This window comes from Microcebus murinus, chromosome 19 (assembly GCF_040939455.1).
Source record: "Microcebus murinus isolate Inina chromosome 19, M.murinus_Inina_mat1.0, whole genome shotgun sequence".
Taxonomy (NCBI): Eukaryota; Metazoa; Chordata; class Mammalia; order Primates; family Cheirogaleidae; genus Microcebus; species Microcebus murinus.
The window spans coordinates 40,090,764-40,109,473 of record NC_134122.1 but is presented as its reverse complement, the minus strand read 5'-3'; the positions used below and the strand labels follow the sequence as shown (position 1 = coordinate 40,109,473).

At 54.1% G+C, this 18,710-nt stretch overlaps 1 protein-coding gene and 1 long non-coding RNA gene across 2 annotated transcripts in view; one reads left to right on the top strand and one right to left on the bottom strand.

Moving 5' to 3' along the window:
* The window catches only part of LOC142862452 (uncharacterized), a 156,316-nt gene that overhangs the window by 81,530 nt on the left and 56,076 nt on the right, over positions 1–18,710 (bottom strand). The gene's annotated exons all lie outside the window — the stretch shown is intronic.
* On the top strand, positions 6,358–17,084 carry AGT (angiotensinogen). The gene is made up of 5 exons (XM_012738190.3): positions 6,358–6,476; positions 9,634–10,492; positions 13,586–13,853; positions 15,376–15,520; positions 16,286–17,084. Exons 2-5 carry the CDS (start codon positions 9,664–9,666, stop codon positions 16,475–16,477), a joined length of 1,434 nt encoding a protein of 477 aa, XP_012593644.1. The 5' UTR covers positions 6,358–6,476; positions 9,634–9,663; the 3' UTR covers positions 16,478–17,084.

The following is an 18,710-nucleotide window of genomic DNA, read 5'->3' as shown; positions in this document are numbered from 1 at the left end:
ATGTCCCAGGCTAAATTTTGCAGATCTAAATTTTGCCAACAATATTCTTTTAAATTGATTTTCAGTTTGTGACAAAGTTTATAATGTGTAGTTCTAACGATTGTCCAGATAGGTTGGTGGACTATTTCTACCTATAATATTCACTATTAATTTAATAAAACATGTTGTCTATTTTGGTGTCATTATGTTCCAAATTCCCTGGATAATCATCCCTTCACATAGGAATGGAATAATTAAATTATATATTATATAAGTGCTATAAATACAGTGGATGTTTCTAAAGCTAGGCTTTGAATGAAAGGACAATATCCAAGTATATATCTAGCACCTCTGTCATTGACAATCTGAATTAACAGAATAGATTAGGGATCACAGCTTTTTCTGTAAAGGGCCAGGTAATAAATATTTTCAGCTTTACTGGCACATTCTCTATTGCAACTACTCGACTCAACTGCTATAGCATGAAAGCGTCTATAGATTATTCATAAACGAATGAGCTTGACTATGTTGCAATAAAACTTTATTTACACAAACAGATGTCAGTCCAGATTTGGTCTGTGGGCTGCAGTTTGTCAATCCCTGGAATAGATGAATGTTCATTCTATTATTTCTTTCATAAAACTATTCTTTACTTGTCGGGATTGACCATGGACTACGATAAATAGAGAGCTCCTAGAATGCATGTTAGAAAAGTTTTTCTTTTCTTCTAGTTATAAAAAGCTCTGTGTATATCACTGGGGTCATATATGGTTTTCTTAGAGGAGCTTGACACCGTGTAGACTTAAGAACCATAAAAACCTCTTGGGAGTGCATAGGGAGAAGAAAATCATTTTCCCAGCTTACTGAAAAAAGGAAGCAAAAAAAAAAAAAAAAAAAAAAATCACCCAGAGCCACATCACAGGGTTAATTACAGATGGAGCATGTTAGACAATAAAGTAAAAGCTAATAGCCGAGCAAGGCATGGCATTAGCCTTGTTGTCATTAACCCATCTGGGAACAACAGACCAGCTTGGACTTAACAGGGCAAATGGTACACTCTACATTTTGAAGACTCCCCTAAAAAACAAAAGCAACTAAAACAAACATAAAAGCAAAACTCATTACAAAGAGGCTGAAATTCAACAGGAAATATACTGTACTTAATGGAATTGAATTCTTGAATAATGCTCTTCTGGCCTCTGAGAATAAAGGTTGTGTTACTTAGGAATGTTTACAGCTGCACACAATTGCCTGAAAATGCTAATGTGCTCCAACAAGCAGAGGTCCAGAGGTAGGCAATCAATCATTGGTACTAGTTTAAACAGGTCTGTATGCCAATCAAATGCCCAGGTGTTTTCTATCGTTCTTAGCTCCTTGGCTTTTGGTCTTTACATCTGTTGCCTCATGGTTGCAAGACGGCTGGTCTGTCTCCTGCCATTGCATCAACATTTGAAGGAGGAAGAAGGGGCTGGGTCTGAGCCACTGACTCTGCCAATAAAAGGACAGCAGAAGCTCTCCCAGATTTGTGTTTATGTCTCATTGGCCAGACCTATCTTCCCTGACCACTAATGGCTATAGAGGAGAGTAGGAAAGTGAGTATCTCATTTTCTCAATTTCTATGTCAGGGTGACAAAAGGAGAAAGGGATCAGAAATGTGTGTGTGTGTGTGTGTGTGTGTGCGTGTGTGTGCACACACATATCCAGCAGTGTTAGGCATAGAGTTTATCACCACTTTCCCCAAGAACATGAAACTGGATCCACTGATGCTATCAGCTAATGTTGAAATTGACAGGCAAACAACCCATTTCCTATTTATACAACTGCAACTGGTGACTGAGAGAAGCCAGCAGCGTGGCTGTAAGTTCTGAAACATGCTCTTATCACAGAATTTCCCAGAACTTTGTTTTCTCAGATCCCCGCTCTCCTCCGGGCCACGCGTGACTCTATCTGAGCCAACAGCAGTCCACGGGGCACTGCCCAAGGGGTCACGGGGTGTCTAAAAGGGTTCGACGGAAAGGACAGACTTCTGGGTAGTCACCCAGAGGAGATGAAGTCAGCACCTTCCTGTGAAAGTCGATCACACAAATTGGGTCAGTCTTGTCACTCCCAACTGAAGCACAGGCATTAAGTCAGGGGGAAAGGGGCACAAATCATTGCTCCAAAAATGTCACTCTCTGCAAGTCTGGCAGCTGGAACCGACCACAGGAACTGGGAATGGCTACTGAAGCAGCCTGCTGCAACTCTCAGACTCTCAGGTCGTGCCCACCGCTCCCCAACACCTTACTAGTGCCGAGAAAATTTCTCCAAGCATTATAAAAATAGGGAACGTTTCTCCTTTTTGTGAAGCCTCTAACCTTCTCTGTGTTCCTCAGAGGGCACACTTTCACTTGTACTGAAGGTGGTGCCTCTCCAGTCCACAGATTTTTAAAAAATAGAAAATAAAGCTCTCCCTATTCCCCTCCACAGATCTCTTTTGCTAACCCCATTATTCCCAGTAGCCAAGATAGGCAAACAACTTGTCTCTGTGAAATGAAGAATGGATGGAGAGGAGGTGGTGCACAGTATAATGTGCACAGTGGGATACTATTCAGCCTTCAGAAAGAAGCATGGAAATGTGCCACTTGCCACAATGTGGTCGACCCTGGAGGACATTGTGCTAAGTGAAGCAGGCCAGACACCCCCAGAAAGAAAAGTAGTGCAGGATCTCTCTTATACGTGAAATCTAAAAAATTAAAAGTGAACACACAGAAGTACAGAATAAAACAGTGGTTACCGGGAGTGGCGGAGGTGAGGAACCGGGAGATGCAGGTCAAAGGATACAGAGTGGCAGACACGTAGGATGAACACGTCTAGAGACCTGATGTGCACCATGCGGACTATACTCAACAACATCGTACTTGGGATTTGTGCTAGATTTTAGGTGTTCTTGTCACATGCAAAAAAGATAATGGTATGCAATGAATATGTTCATTTGCTGGACTATTGTGACCATTTTACTATCTATAGGTGTATAAAACAAATATCAAATATTTAAGGCGTACCTTAAATAAATGCAATAAACATTTTATTAAAAAAAGAAGGAACAGTTTCCCCTTGGTGAAACAGGGGAGCTGGGGCCCTTTTGTTTTATTTACTAGGAGTCTAAATCCCAGGTGAGCCAACTGAGAAAACTCTGTCTGTATTTGAGAGCTCTTTATTGGAAAGAAATAGACTTTTCCCTAAAGAGCCTGTTCTACAAACTGAGAGGTCAGAATGGCCTGTCCCAGCCCTGCTGGTGCAGATGGACAGCAATGTAGACTCAGAAATGGTGGGAAGTGTCCTCATCAGACGACAAAAACTTAGAACTTCAGGGACCCATTGTAGGATGCAGGACAGAGGGCTCCTCCTTTCCCACTGCCTTCCAGTAAGCACAGATTCCAAAGAATGGAAGTCGGTGTTCCCAAGTGTGAACGTTTGGGTCGTTCACATGCACAAAATTTAGAGACATTTGACAGAACTTCAGCATCTTTCTATGCAAGGCTTAATGCATAGTTAGAACGATCTGATTGGTTGAGGTGTTCTTTTTCTTTTAAGACAGGTACAGTTAGCATTCCACACCGAAGAAGATGTGACAGTCATGGGGTGTCGGGCGCCTTCTGGTCTCAGTTAGGTACAGGACAGTAAAGGAGGCAATTACTCTATAGCAAAGATCAGTGATTGGAAGGAGGGAGTCTGGTCTCGGTCTCTCCTAGTCATTTATAGAAGAAGAACAATGAGGAAGAGGGTGTATAACCTAAGAAGTGGAGGTTGCAAACATGCTACCTGACTCAGTCTCCAGGGCTGAGCCTCCCTGTTGGCATAATAAATTTAGAGCGTTTTGAAATTTTATTTTCTTTGACACCACCTTCCAGCATGTTACCTTATCAGTTGTTTATTATCTTTGCTGTTGAATGGGGTGATCATTCCAAGGGCCAGAAGCTTGGGGCCCAGGCACGATGAAAGTGCCCCGAGGACAAGGACCTTTGTTTTGTTCCCTGATATATACTGAGCACCAGGAATAGCGAATGGATGAAATAAATTATAAGGCTTTTAAAGAGCTGAAATATTGAAACACTGAGCACACAGTAGGTGCTGAATAAATCCTCATGTCTCCCTCCCATGTCCAGGGCTGCTTGTTACTGTAGCTAAACAACTTGCTGATCCTCAAACAACTAGCTGGTGGCAGAGCCAGGCGCAGGACCCAGGCCTCTGGTGTCCCAACTAACCAACTCAGAGGAGGGGCACTTGGAAGGGTCTCTAAGCTATGTGAGGCCTCAGACAAGTTATTTTTGAGAAAGTCTCAGCTATATGAACAAAATCATTTAAAAAATACATTACAGAATTCACAGGCCCATGTGAGATATAATGATCTTTTTTTAAAATGAAGATTTAGAGTAAAGGGGTAGGCAAGGGTACTTGTGTTTTTGTTATAGGCCAATTGGTGCATTCGAAGACTCTCCCTGGTGCTGTCACCAGCTCTGTGAACAAATCTCAGTGACACCTCTGTTTTTATAACCCTCTCCCTGTCATGCCTTAGCTCTCCAGGCCAGGAGGGCTGGACCACCAGAACCCTGGAACTCTTTCTTAAGTTCTTTTATTTATTTTATTTCAATAGATTTAGAGGGTACAAGTGGTTTTTTGGTACATGGATGAGTGGTACAGTGGTGAGGTCAGGGCTTTTAGTGCACCCATCGCCTGAATGGCATGCGTCGTGCCCAATGGGTAAGTTTCGATTTCCTCACCCCCTTCCCGCCCTCCCCACTTCTGAGTCCCCACCGCCTGATACGCTGCTCTGTGTGACCACGTGTAACTGTCACTTAGCCCCCAATTGTGACTACGGAGGTGTTTGTTGTTCCTTTCCTGAGATACTGTGTTGCCCCCAAAATAAGACCTACCCATAAAATAAGCCTTAGCATGATTTCTAAGCATTTACGCAATAGAAGCCCTACCCCGAAAATAAGACCTAATGATGGGCGTGGCTACGCAGCGCATCTGCACAACCCATGCATTTCATCGCGGAGCGGTAAAGAAGACGAGCAGCCCTTCTCATCCACCCCATGAGAGCTCTATTGCCCGACATGAGAGATTGGGGCCAATGGTTCTAAAGGAAATAGAGTTGCAAGAAATTCAAGATGGAATTCGGAGTTTGGAGAGTTATGATGATGTTCCAGAAGAAGACAACTTAACTATATTTGAATAAATGTAGATTGTTGTACCGTACTTAAAAAAAATAACACATCCCCTGAAAATAAGCCCGAGGGTGAATTATTGAGGAAAAATAAATATAAGACCCTGTCTTATTTTTGGGGAAACATGAAGGTTCACTCAGGATAATGGTCTCCAGCTCCATCCAAGTTGCCGCAAAAGACATTATGTCATTTCATTCCTTATTTCCTTCAGTCGCTCCCCAGGAGGCTCCGTGCCCACCTCCCGGCATAGTGTCCAAGGGCTCTGTCTTCAGGGGTCCCCACCCTGGATGTGGGTGGGAAGCAGGTTTTCCCGTGTGTGTCAGCCCAACTCCTGGAGAGTTTGGCCGGGAGCTCTGGGTCCTGGGGGCTCGGTAGGAAAGACGGCGGCCGTGACAGCTCAACCCTGCCGCCGTCCCCGTGGGTGGCAGGCACAGGCGGCGGCAGCAATGTGGCCAGGTCTTTACTGCCACCACCCCAGCCTCTCCCCCTGAAAAGCCCTCCTGCAACTCCTAAGTCAACTCAGGCTTCAGAATGTGGCTGCAGTGACATTCTCCCTCCACCCTGCCCCAGCTTTTGCAGTCTGCTCCGTTCTGCAACCTTTAGCATTTTGTTTGTGCCTTTCAATCTGGCTGCACTGTTGTTGGCGCTCATCTGTCTCCACAGCTAAATTGGAAGCTTCCAGAAGGTGCTTTTCTCTTGGTGGTGTGTGTTTCTCCCAGTGCCTATTAGAGGCCCTCACAGAGGGTAGGCACCTAATGGCTGTTTGGGGCTGCTCAAGGCCACACGCCCCGGGGGCGGCTGGCAGGGTCAGAAGTGGCCCCAGGTTGCTTTAGCTCTTTCTCCTGTCCCGGCCCCTCCCCCCACCCCCACCCCCAGCTGGCCGTCCTTGTGGCCTCTCAACAGCACATCACAAGGGGGGCTTGGTCAGAAGGCCTGGGTGGCCTCAGGCCGCCACACCACTAAGGGGACGCTCCGGTGTCCGGTCACGGTGGCCTTTGCTCCAGCAAACTTCAGTAAATGTGTAACCCGGCCCTGCACTGGCTCGTTCTGTTCAGCAGTGAAACCCGTGCATCGATCAGCGTGACGTCCTGGAAGGGGTCCCAGGGCGAGAGTGGCTTCTGGCGTCCGTCCCCCTGGCCAGCCTCGGTCTGGCCAAGTGATGCAAGACCCTCCTCCAGCTGTGCGCAGAGCGGCCTGGGAACCGCTCCATCTCCACCCCTTGCATATAAATAGGGCCTCGGTGGCCCGGCCGGGGAAGCCGCTGCCCTTGTTCTGGGACTGAAGTGGGAGGTAAGCAGGAGCCCCTTCCCCACCCTGCGTCTTTCAGACGCAGCTGAGCTGTGCGGGCTGGGGGGAGGAGGCCGGGAGCCCTGGGGGGTGGTGTGGAAACGCTGCGGGAAGTGCTGGCTACACCACATTTGGGAGCAAGGAGCGAGGGGGGTGGCGGTGACCGTGCACCGTAAGAGACGTGTCGACTGAGGCTGCTTCTCCCCCCATCAGACCAGACTTCTGGAGGTGGCCTGGCCTCCCCCTCGGACCTCACTCTGAGTCTCCCCAGAGGAACTGCTCCTCCTTAGCAGTGGAGCAAGGTGCTCAGGTCCTCCTGCTTCCTCTGAGCAGCCCTGGGGTCCTTGGGGATGGAGGGGACGGGCAGAGAAGCAGGGTCACAGTGGCCAAGAGTCCACCAGGTGGGGCAGGCAGGGTGGGTCCTGCTTGGTCAGCCCCCTGCTGGGCCACCACAAGGTCAACTGCACCTCCCCGAGACAGACTTCCCAGGTCTGCCTATTTGCTCATCTGTAAAATGGGCCTGATAACAGTGCCTGGGCTTCCTCTCTTGTGGGCTGCAGCATAACTTAAGAGAACTAATATGCCATGAATGTGTTTCTAACTTTAAGATAAGCTGAAAGGTGGATTCTTGTTTTTTTCAAGAGGCAGTATAGCTTGGTACTTAAGCATGTGGACAACAGAGTCGGGGGTGCAGGGGGGTCTCGGGTTGAGTCTTAGTTCTGTCTCTTACTAGCTGTTTGATCTGAGGCAAGTGACTGGACCTCTCTGGTCCTCTGCAAAACAGCGTCAACTAATTCATTTGACAACTACGTATCCAGGACCTGCTACATGCCAGGCCCTGTCCTGGGAATGTGGGCTGTATCAGTGCACGAGACAGCAGAGGCCCTCTTCTCGTGGGGCTTCCATTCACACGGGAGGGGACAGACAAGACACGGAGCACACTAAATACGTAACTAAATCACACAGGACGCAGCAAGGTGATACAAGCCCAGCAGGATAGGAGAGTTAAGCGTGGCCTGCGTGGCGGGGCAAGTGGCAGGGTGAAACGTGGCATGGAAGGGTCGGCGGGGAAGGTGAGGGCTGCTGTGAAGATCGGATGGGTCTATGTAGGAAAGTGCTCAGAGCAGTGCCCTGCTAGTGGCAGCATCACAGAAGCGTGAGCTGTCACCCTTGCCCTGGGCCCTCGGGAGCCAGGAGGAGGGAGATAGAGCAGGGAGGCTGAGGAAGAGGGAGGGCGAAGGGGTGCCGGAGCGGGGAGCGCAGGGGGAGGGTTTCGGCCCCTGCTGCCCGCACACCTAGAACCAGCCTGGGGAGCAGCAGCGGGTCACGGCTGGGAACAAAGATGTCTGTGGCAAAATGGCCCCTGAAATTGCATCTGCTCAGACGGTGCCCGTGCAGGAGCAGGAACTCGGGAGGGGGCTGCGTTTCCCAGCGTCATCCAAACCTGAGCCCTGTGGGGGCGTGTTAGGCGGAGCTCGTCCTGTAGTCAGTTTCCCCCGGCGTCCCTGCTGATATGGCTTGGTCTGACTGTCTGGATGGAACATGAACTGGCAGCTTGGGCTTGTCTGCACGGGAGGCCTGCAAGGAGCAGGGAGACGGTCCGTTCCCTTGTTCCTGGTCACGTGGCTTTGCATGAGGACAGCAGATGGAGTCAAACGCGAGGGGAGGGAGGTCGGGCGGGATGGCGGCTGAAGTCACAAGTCAAAGTCTCTTTGGCAATTGAAAGACTAGAGCAGAACGAAACACGCTGTGCTCCTGGGCGGTTGCACTGTGTGGAGGGCCGGTGTGGGTGCCAGCCTGGGTGCCAACACAGGAGAGGTGACTGGGTGTGCCTAGGGGAGGCATCAAGGTGACCTTGAGTCAGTAGCGACATAGCACAGCTCCAAGAAAGCCCTGATCGTCACTGGGGGGCAGGAAGGCTGAGGAGTGACATGGCATTACAGGTCACCCCTCTATGAGAAATGAGCGAAATGTGGTACAAATTGTCAGAATTGAACGAACCAACAGAATAAACACTCATCCCTCTGTGGAGAAGACTGAGACGGAATAAATTCACAGGGCTAGCCCAAGAATCTTCTCCTCCAGGGTCTCAGGCTAGCTCCCGTCGTGCTGTTTACGGCAGCTGAGGCCGGAGCAGAGTTGCGGGGCTTTGAAGATTGTTGGGTGCCGGAGCTCCTCTGGCCCACCCTGGCCACCTGTGTCTAGCGCAGGGGCCCTAAACCCTGGCTGTACAGCAGAGTCACTTGAGTAGTTAAAAAAAAAAATCTATGCCAGGCCCCAGCGTAGACTGATGAGTCCGACTGCTGGTGGGCACGCCGAGCTGGGCGGGTGGGACTTCGGAGCTCCGTGGGGGGTGATGCCACGCAGGGATGGTTGAGAGCTGGTCTGAGGTTGAGACGGGGGTGGGGGGGAATTCTGGCTGGGCCCTGGGTGCACGTGAGGACCATGGGGGAGACTAAAAACCCACTCCCAAGCCATTGAATTATCATCTCAGGGGCCCGGGAAGCTTCCAGAAAGACCTCCCGACTGGCACACACTTGGGTCCCCAGGGGAGGACTCTCAGCCATTCTGCTCCGGCTGCTGAGATAAGTGCCACAGACTGAGGGCTTCAGCAGCGTTTATCAATTATCTCACAGTGCTGGCGGCTAGACGCCCGAGATCGAGGTGTAGACAGAGCTGGTTTCTCCGGAGGCCCCTCTCCTTGGCTTGTGCATGGCTGTCCTCTCCCTGTGTCCTCACGTGGTCGACCCTCTGTGGGTGTCTGTGCCCTGATTCTCCTCTTCTCACAAGGACACTGGCCATGTTGCAGTGGGGCCCACACTAATGGCCTCATCTCAGTCACCTCTTTAAAGGCCCCATCTCCAAATACAGTCACATGCTGAGGTCATGGGAGTCAGGACTTTAGCACTTGAATTTTGCAGGGTACGGGGGGCTGAGCAGGAGGGGACCCTATTCAGCCCATAACAGAGCATCTTGCACTTGGGTCAGACATTCTCCATGGAGCCTGGAATCCATTTCTCTCTTCAGTATTTGTAGGCGAGCATGGATTTGCCCTGGGCTAAATGGTTGCAGGGAGTATTGGAACCACCAGAAGTCTGGCTAGAGGGCTCTTAACTGTTAATTAATAATCACCTTTCACTCTTTGCAAATGTTTCCTCAGAGTACGCAGAAGTGAGTGCTGAGGTCAGAGATGGATCCTGCTGGCGTGACCCTGAGGGCTGCTGTCCTCTGCCTCGTGGCCTGGGCCGGCCTGGCCGCCGGGGACCGGGTGTACATACACCCCTTCCACCTCCTCGTCTACAGCAAGAGCAGCTGTGAGCAGCTGGAGAAATCCAACGCAGAGACACTGAAAGAGCCGACCTTCGCTCCCGCTCCGATTCAGGCCAAGACGGCCCCGGTGGACGAGGAAGCCCTGCGCCAGCAGCTGGTGCTGGCCGCCGAGAGGCTGGGGGCCGAAGACAAGCTGAGGGCCACGACGGTCGGGATGCTGGCCAACTTCCTGGGCTTCCGCATGTACAAGATGCTGGGCGAGTCGGGGAGCGCTGCTGGCGGGGCCGTCCTGCTCTCCCCGACGGCTCTCTTCGGCACCCTGGCCTCTTTCTACCTGGGCGCCTTGGACCCCACAGCCCATAAGCTCCAGGCGCTCCTGGGCGTCCCTGGGGAGGACCGGGGCTGCACCTCCCGGCTGGACGGGCACAAGGTCCTCTCCGCCCTGCAGGCCATCCAGGGCCTGCTGGTCGCCCAGGGTGGGGCGGACGGCCAGGCCCGGCTGCTGCTGTCCACGGTGGTGGGCCTGTTCACCGACCCCGGCGTGCGCCTGAAGCAGCCGTTCGTGCAGGGGCTGGCTCTCTTTGCCCCCGTTGTGCTCCCACGCTCTCTGGACCTCTCCACGGACCCCGAGCTCGCCGCTGAGAAAATGGGCAGGTTCATGCAGGCTGTGACGGGGTGGAAGATGGGCAGCCCGACGGGAGTCACAGCAGACAGCACCCTGCAGTTCAACACCCACGTCCACTTTCGAGGTAAGGCGAACCCTTCGTCAGCTCTGGCCCCGTGCTGGTGTCAAGGTGGCAGTTCCCTGTCTCTGTGGACTAGTGTCCAGGTGCGGCTGAGCCAAGCAGCCCAGGCCTGGGGGTGGGCAGGGCATGGCTGTGAGGATGCGCCTGGAGACCCCTCCAGGAGGGGCGGTGCCTGTCCCCCCTCCCTGTCCCTGGGATGAACACCACCTCCCTGAGCTGCCGATGCTGTCACTACACCGCGTCCTTTTGCTTTCATCGTTAGATCCCCTCACATGCAGCGAAAGGTGTTAGTGAAGACATAGAGACTCACAGAGACAAAGTGCCTTGCTCGAGATGGCACAGCCACCGTGGGGGTCCCAGGATTCAAACCCACTGCCCCCTCGCCCCATGGCCCAGCTCTACACTTAGTAGGGACAGGTTGTGTCTCTTGAGAAGGTCAAGGACTAGTGTCACTGGCCCTTGTAGAGATAGCCAATTAGCTTGCTCAAATCCCTTTCACATGGGAGGGAGTCTTGCCGGAAAACCCTACTACGAAAATTGCTTATTCATTCAACAAATGCTCGTAGAGGATTTATTGTTTGCAAGGCTCTGAGCCAGGTGTCTTGGAGGGGCAGGAGGAAGGCTGTGCAGGCCCTGACGCCCCGCTGTTGAAGATTAACGGGGAGGTAGATCCCAGGGCAAACATGCCTGGGGCCTGAACGGGTTCTTGGGGCCGGTGGAGCCCAGAGTGCAGGGAAAGCGGGAAGCAGTCAGGAGGCGAGAGGGGCTGGGAAGACAAGAACCAGTGTGGGGTCCACCAGGAAGATGTGCAGCCCCTGGGGGACAGGGAGCCAGGCAGGCAGCTGAAAGGACTGTGGAGGCAGAGGGGGGTTAATAATAGCGCAAGGTGATTTTCTCACCACAATAATGCTCTCAAAGTATCAGTAAAACCACAAAGGGGAAGACCTGGCCCCCCATCTTTGGGGACAGGGGAAAGTGACGGACCAAGGACTGCTCAGGTCCTAGTGCTGACCCGTCAAGGGGCAGGGGCCGGCCCACGGGTCACCTGGCTGAGGGTGGCCGCACCCTGTGCAAGGCAGAGGGGGAGCAGGGGCTCAGCCTGCTGTCCCTAAGAGGAGCCCCGGGAGGAGAGCTCTCTGAGGGAGGAGTGCTCCCCAAACGGCAAGAGCAAGAGGGCCACGGGCGTCAGAAATGGGGTCTCACTTGGGGAGAATGTCTGGCCACCAGATCCAGACTGCAGAGCCTGGCAAGAAGGAGAAAGAGGAGGAAGAAGAAAAAGGCGAATCCCATCAGGACCGGGAAGGAAGCCCTGATCTGCACCCACCCCCACCTCGTTCTGTCCTGACCTCGTCCAGCTCCTGCCCTTCCCGCCTCGCTTTCCCCCAGACGGAGACGCACCCCTGCCGCCCACCGCGGTCGGGCGCTCTGGGTTCCGCCACCATGACCGCAGCTGACGGCAGGATGTGGACTTACCCTGGAGAGGTTCGCCCACCCTCCGGGTGAGGGCGGAGAGCGCGAATGTCGGATGAGCGAAGAGAAGAGGACAGCCACCCGCATCTCAGATTCCAGCGTCCTTTGGAAGGAAGCCTCCCTTGACTGTTTCAATTTGTTGGAGCAAAAGAGTTTAGTCCTTTTTTTTCCTCTAAACTGAAAAGCCACCTGCCAGGTAGGGTGGGCCAGTGCTGAGGTCCCCATAGGGTAGGTGAGAGGAGGGACGCTGCGGCTTGTCAGGAGCCGCTCTTGCCACCTGCCACGGTGCACTGAGGATGGAGGACCAGGGAGACACTGTGTTCTCGTGAGACCCAGACCCGGGGGTGGTGAGTGTGTCCAGGTCCTTCCCCCCAGGAACCGTGTCCTCCCAGCTGCCCCTGCTTTCATGTTGGTGACCTCTGAAAAGGGAGGTAAAAAGGGAGACTGGACTCTTTTCACCCACCTCTCCTGGGACTCCCAAGTGCCACGCGCCCAGGGGACAGCTCCGTGATGGACTCTACTCGACTTCACCCAATTCTGCTACAAACAACCGCAAAAGGGCCCTTCACAAGGAGTGAGAGGACTGCGGAGGTGGGATGTGCTGGTGTAAGGCCGTGGTAGAGGGCCGGCTGCTGTCGCGGAGAGGCGGGGAGTCACGGTGCTTGAACATGAGTTTGTGTTCTGCCCCCAGGTGGCCTGACCTGCCGGCCGCTCGGCTCTGCCACTGGGCCTCTGCCCAGCTCCCACCTAGTCCACAGCCCTGCGAGCAGGAGGGGAGACAGAGGGCTGCCCCTGCCCCCAGGCCCAGTGCAAACACACGGGTCACTACGAGGTCATGTGACTGTCCCCAGGGGCAGGGGCTGCTGAGAAATGGAGCCCTTGTCCCCAGAGCCTGCATGGCCGGCTCTGTGTGGGGACCAGAGGACAGCCAGCAGGCTCTGCCACAGCTGCGGTTGGCCCCAGATGAAAGAGTGAGTGTGCACCAGGACTCTGAGGAGCACTGTGGTGGTGGACGCGTGTCGTCCTACACGGCCCAATATGCACACACGCAACTCCAGGAGGCCTCACGTGGACTGTGGACTCCGGGTGACAAGGACGTGCCAGTGCAGGTTCCCCAACTGCAGCAAATGGGCCGCTCTGGTGCGGGATGATAGTGGGAGAGGCTGAGCCTGCACTTTCTGCTCAATTTTGCTGTGACCCTAAAACCACTCTAAAAATCACTTATTAAACAAAAAAAAAACAAGCGAGTATGGCAAACCACAGGCTTCAGACCGGGACAGATCTGGATTTGAGTTTACCAGGTCGGGTGCCAGGAAGGTGGCTCCCTGAAGGTGACAGATGCAAAACCTCGGGTTCAGTGCCTGGCGGGTCCCGTGTCTCCCGCAGTTGGTGGCTTGGGTTACCTTAGCGAACTCCGAGGGCTGGATTCTGCAGGAGGAAGACTGGAGCAGCACTCGGGGTTCTGGGGCAGGCGAGGCCCTGTGGCCAGGAGGATGCAGAGGGCCCGGGGCTGGCCAGGGGCGGAGGCCGAGGCGGGAGGGAGGGCGGGAGAGGGCCCTGCGGTGTCCGCCAGCCCCTGCCCCAGCCCGGCTGACTCTTCCCTTCCCGTCTCTGTCTGGGTTTCAGGGAAGATGAAGGGCTTCTCCCTGCTGCCCGAGCTCCAGGAGTTCTGGGTGGACAACAGCACCTCGGTGTCTGTCCCCATGCTCTCCGCCACGGGCAACTTCCAGCACTGGAGCGACGCCCAGAACAACTTCTCGGTGACGCGCGTGCCCTTCGGCGAGAGCGCCTGCCTGCTGCTGGTCCAGCCCCACTGCAGCTCCGACCTGGACAGGGTCGAGGCCCTCGCCTTCCAGCACGACTTCTCCGGCTGGATGAAGAACCTGTCCCCCCGGTAGGAGCCTCCGGGTCTCCCCGGGGAAGTAGGGGAGCTGCACGTCCATCTGCCCAGGGTGGGGAGGTGGGGTGGGGGGACACACGTGCTGGCACTAGCTGAGCCTGGGCACAGAGCGGCGAGGGGCGGCCAGGGGACTGTGCATCCACCACCATCTCTACAGCCGTGCACCGAGCTCTCGAATCGGCTGGGGTCTGTCTGGTGCAGGCGAGGTGAGGTGAGGGGAGGATGCTTTTTCTGCACTTATATTTACCTACCAGTTCCAAAGTGAGAGAGAGCGTTTCAGTCCCCTCTCTGAGAGGGGCCTTTTGGACGCCACGTCCATGCACACGCACATGGGCGGCACACGGGAGCGTCCCTTGATCCAGAGCCCGGTTGTTGGAGGCTGGGGGAGGGGGAGGAGGTGTCCTCAGCTCCTCTTGACAAAAACAAGCAATTTCCTTCAGTGGAGCTCTAGATTTGACCAACATACGAGGTCTGGATGAGTTAGGCCCAGAAATCTGCTCCCGAAGACAGGCACTAAGGGACATGAGTGACTTCCTGATGTCGACTCCAGTTTTTTTTTTTTTTAAGTGTTTTTTGTTTTATTATGGTAAAATGACATAATATAAAATTTGCCATCTTAACCATTCGGTGGCACTAAGTACGTTCACATTGCTGTGCAGCTGTCACCACCATCCATCTCCAGAACTTTCCTGTTTTCCCAAGTTGAAACTCTTGTACCCATTAAATACTAAATCCCCATCCCCACTCCCCACTAGCCCCCGGCAACCCCTAACGTCTTCGAGGTTCATCCGGGGCGTCACACGTGTATGAGTTTCTTCCTTTCTACGGCGGACTCACATTCTGCCGTGTGGGCCGGCCACGTTTCGTCACCCGCTCACCCACCGAGGGACATGCGGTGCTTCCGCATCTTGCCTGCTGTGCACACCACGGGCACGCGCCGACTCTTGCAAGGCATTGCTCTGCCACTGACATGTCCCCGGGCTCTGGGGGATGCCAGAAGGAAGAGGCCGCCTAGACAATCGCAGGGACATAGCGGCATGCACAGCGCAGAGGCCGACGCTGTGCGCTGCTCCACTGCCCTTTCCCTGGCATGTCACCAGCGAGGACACTGCCGAGAGGGGCACGATGCGTTATTTTAGAGAATGGCACTTTTGAAGTTATTCAAGTAACACACCTTCCATAGAGTCAATCTAGAAACAGAATGGACCTAACAACAGGCAACTGCTCACAGTTAGTCACCCTAGATCATCCCTGGTAAACGTTCTATGCCCTCCTTGAGGTATTTCACATGGCATGAGGGCTTTTTAAATCGTATTTTTGCTAAAGCTTTTTCCAGCGGTGAGGATGACCTAGCCAGGTGAGAAGGGCAAATGCCCCCTTCTTCGGGGACAGGAGCAAGGAGCATACGCCCGCCCGGCTCCCTGGTGGCTCATGGCTTCCCCCGCTGTGTGGCTTGAGGAGTCACGGTGGAAGCCTCTCTAGAACCTTCCTAACTAATGGTGCGTCACCTCCCCAGGGCCATGCGCGTGACCGTGCCCCAGCTGGTGCTGCGAGGCTCCTACGACCTGCAGGACCTGCTCGCCCAGGCCAAGCTGCCCACCCTGCTGGGTGCCAAGGCGAACCTGGGCAGAATCAGCGCTGCCGACATCAGGGTGGGAAAGGTACCGTGCGGGCCGTGTCCACGTCTGACCTGGGCTCTGTGTGTTCACAGGGTGGGAGCGGCCCGTGGGAAGGACACAGAGGAAGCTTCTCGGGGTGCTCGCGGTGTAGGAGGGAGAGAACAGGGCCAAGGGTGGGGGAGAAGTGGCCAGAGCCTTCAGGGGCTTCCCAGGGACAAGGGCAGAGCAGCAGACCCCTCCCACCCCGGCTCCTGCCGTGTGCTCTGCGGCCCTGCTCGGCCTGGCCAGCCCCCGCCTTGGCGTCCTCCCTAGGTGCTGTAGCAGGGCTGGGACCGGGATGAGGGGAGTGAGACCCCCAGGCCCGAGCCCCTTCTTCGGGGAAATGCTCAGCAGTAGACAGGCTTTTCCTTTGCCACGTGGAGCGATGCACATCTGCAACTACCGTGGACAGGTGCAGGGGAGAAGACAGGGCTCACTGCAGGTGTCATGAGCCCTCTGTGCTAAGTAAACTAAGCACTGGGGGGCCACAGCAGATGAAGCCAGGAATCCCACCCCGGACAGCAAGGCGGAGGGTGGAGACAAGGGGGCGTGAGGGGCATGTTAGGGAGAAGCCGTCAGTGACTTGGCCCAGGATGGCCAAGTAAGGGTCGTCTACACAAGCCCACCTTTGTCTACACTGTGGGGCATGCGTGTAGTATGCATCTTCCTGGCAGGCTGGAGAAACATCCCCCTCTAGGACAGCCAGCGCAGCCCTCCTGCGCCCGGCGTGCCCTGCAGGGGTGCCATCGCAGTGTTGCTGCCTTGCAGGTGGAGAACAGTGTTCTTTTTGAACTCCAAGCGGACGACGGAGAGCAGCCCACAGAGCCTGCCCAGCAGCCCGGCGGGCCCGAGGCCTCGGAGGTGACCCTGAGCAGCCCATTCCTGTTTGCCGTGTACGAGCGCGACTCCGCCGCCCTGCACTTCCTGGGCCGTGTGACCAACCCACTGAGCGTGGCGTGAGGCCAGCCCCGGGAGGGAGGGCCCCGCAAGGCCTCTGTCCTTGGCCGCTGGGACGAAGGCCAGCAGTGGACAGCAACCCTGGGCACAATCAGCGATCTGTCCAGTCTCCCACCTTTTCTTCTAGCGAGTCCAGGCCGAGCTGGAAAGTAGCCCCTTGGTGGGGTGACGGTGGTGCCGTGTTGAGCGAGAGGAGAAACCTGGCGGCACAAACAGCCTCCTGGGTTGTTGGGTTCATTTTGGAGGATGGGGGTGGGGATCCGGGAACTGGTGTTTCGCACAGGACTGTTGTTCCGGAAGGAATTTGGACAAACCAATGTGTTTGTGAAACCAAAAAGTGTTCCCTTTTTAGCTGAGAAGAGAGATTGGGTTTTAATATTAAAACGTACATTTTTTTTTCATTTCCTTGGTTTATATTTAGCTCGATGAATATGAGACTATGACCTTCGCGCAGTGTCCACAATACTTTAGTTTTTTTTTTTTTCATAGATAGTTGTGATTTTTCAACAACAAATTACGAAAGACGCAAACGTCTGAATTTATGTTAGAACGTGAAACCGTGGCTGGTTATCCCTCCTTTGTGTTAGTAATAAATGTTTTGCAACAATAAGCCGGAAAATCCTATCTTTCATTCAGCAGCAGAACGGACACGTGCAACTGAGCCGACAGGCCGTGCACGCGGGCGGGCCTGCCAGGGCCGTGGGTGGGGTCTCTGTGGCAGGCCAGGGCCGGCACTGAGCTGGCCTCTGGGCAAGTTCTAGGTCATGGGTTTCTCTGGACACGTCCACCCGGTCTGTGTGATGGGCAGGGGCGGGGCCCGGGGAGGCTGTACCCCACGTGGCACTGGAACAGGAAGTGGGCAGAAGGGCACTTCTTCCACCCCAGTGAGGCAGGGTCAGATGGCCGCTGGTCCTGTGCCTGTGGAGAGGAAGACAGAGAGACCAGTCTTCACAGATAAATACTTGCAGATTCCTTTCCATGCGTTGAGTGTCTCTGCCTGTTTCCCTTCCACGGGATTGGCCCCAAAGCTTTGAGACCCTGGGCAAGGCTGAGGAGGAGGAGGGCTCCCAGCCGGCCTGTTGTGGTCACTTGGTAACAATGGCACTGCTGCCTTATGTCTGTGAAGCACCTGATCTTCTTCCCTTCCGTGAACATCGAAATAAGTAAGTGGCGGGCGGTATGTCAGTTACTGCCCAGAGCCCAGGGCGCTGCTACGACAGCCTTTCAGGTCTCAGCCTGTCCCGCACGCCCAAGCTTCTCGCTCTGGCCTTGAACGCATCTCCCTGCCTCCACATCACCAAGACAGCGTGTCCTCTAGTTCATGCTCGAGGGATTCTGTTTGTCACATCAGAGCCCATAGTTCCGTCATCATAGCGTATGGCACCAGTTTTATTTGGGGTCACCTTCACTCCCACTCCCAGTGCTCGCTGGTTTGTTCTCCCCTCAAAGGGCCGCTGGGGTGGATGCGGGCTCACACGGACTCCCCGAAGCGGCTACTGGATGCCCAGTCTCTGGGAGAACCGGGAGTACAGGGACCAGAAGTCCTTCAAAGTCTTGCTATTCAAAGTGCAGCCCTCGGGCCAGCAGCAGCAGTGGTGGTGGCCGTGGCAGCAGCCCTGGGAGCTTCTCGGAATGCGGAATCTCAGGTCCCACCTGGACCTGCAGTCACGGCCGGTCCAGATCCCGGCTGCGCGTGACACTGGGAGGGACCACAGCTGGGGGATGCTCCCAACAGCCTCCGGGAAATTCATTAGGTCGCAAATGTCTCAATGAATTTGGAAAGCCGAAAGATGTTTGTTACTCATGTGGCAGCAAAACTAGACCTGAACAGCCAGGAGGCTGTCGAAGATCTCTACATGATAGAAGTTGACAGTGTGACTATTCCACAACCCCCCGGGAACGGTCCAGGATATATAGGATATAAACCACTTTACCTTTCTAAAATCTGAAAGATTCCAACTACTGACACATGCACTGAAGGTTTTGGACAGTGGATTGTGCATTTGAATATCATGCCATGTGATGTTTTTCTAGTAGAATTTATTTTTTAGAGCAGTTTTAGGCTCATGGCAAAACTGAGAGGAAGGTACAGAGACTCCCCATAAATCCCCTACTCCTCAAGATTTCCCCTACTACCAACTTCCCAAACCAGAGCGAGTTTCTTACAACCCATAAATCTGCATCGACACATCATTATCACCCAACTCCACAGTTTACGTTAGGATTCACTTTTGGT

Coding starts and splice junctions, on each gene's coding strand:
- AGT (XM_012738190.3), top strand. CDS start 9,664: ATGGATCCTGCTGGCGTGACCCTGAGGGCTGCTGTCCTCTGCCTCGTG. Junction 13,854..15,375: donor ATGAAGAACCTGTCCCCCCG/GTAGGAGCCTCC, acceptor TCACCTCCCCAG/GGCCATGCGCGTGACCGTGC. Junction 15,521..16,285: donor CCGACATCAGGGTGGGAAAG/GTACCGTGCGGG, acceptor GCTGCCTTGCAG/GTGGAGAACAGTGTTCTTTT.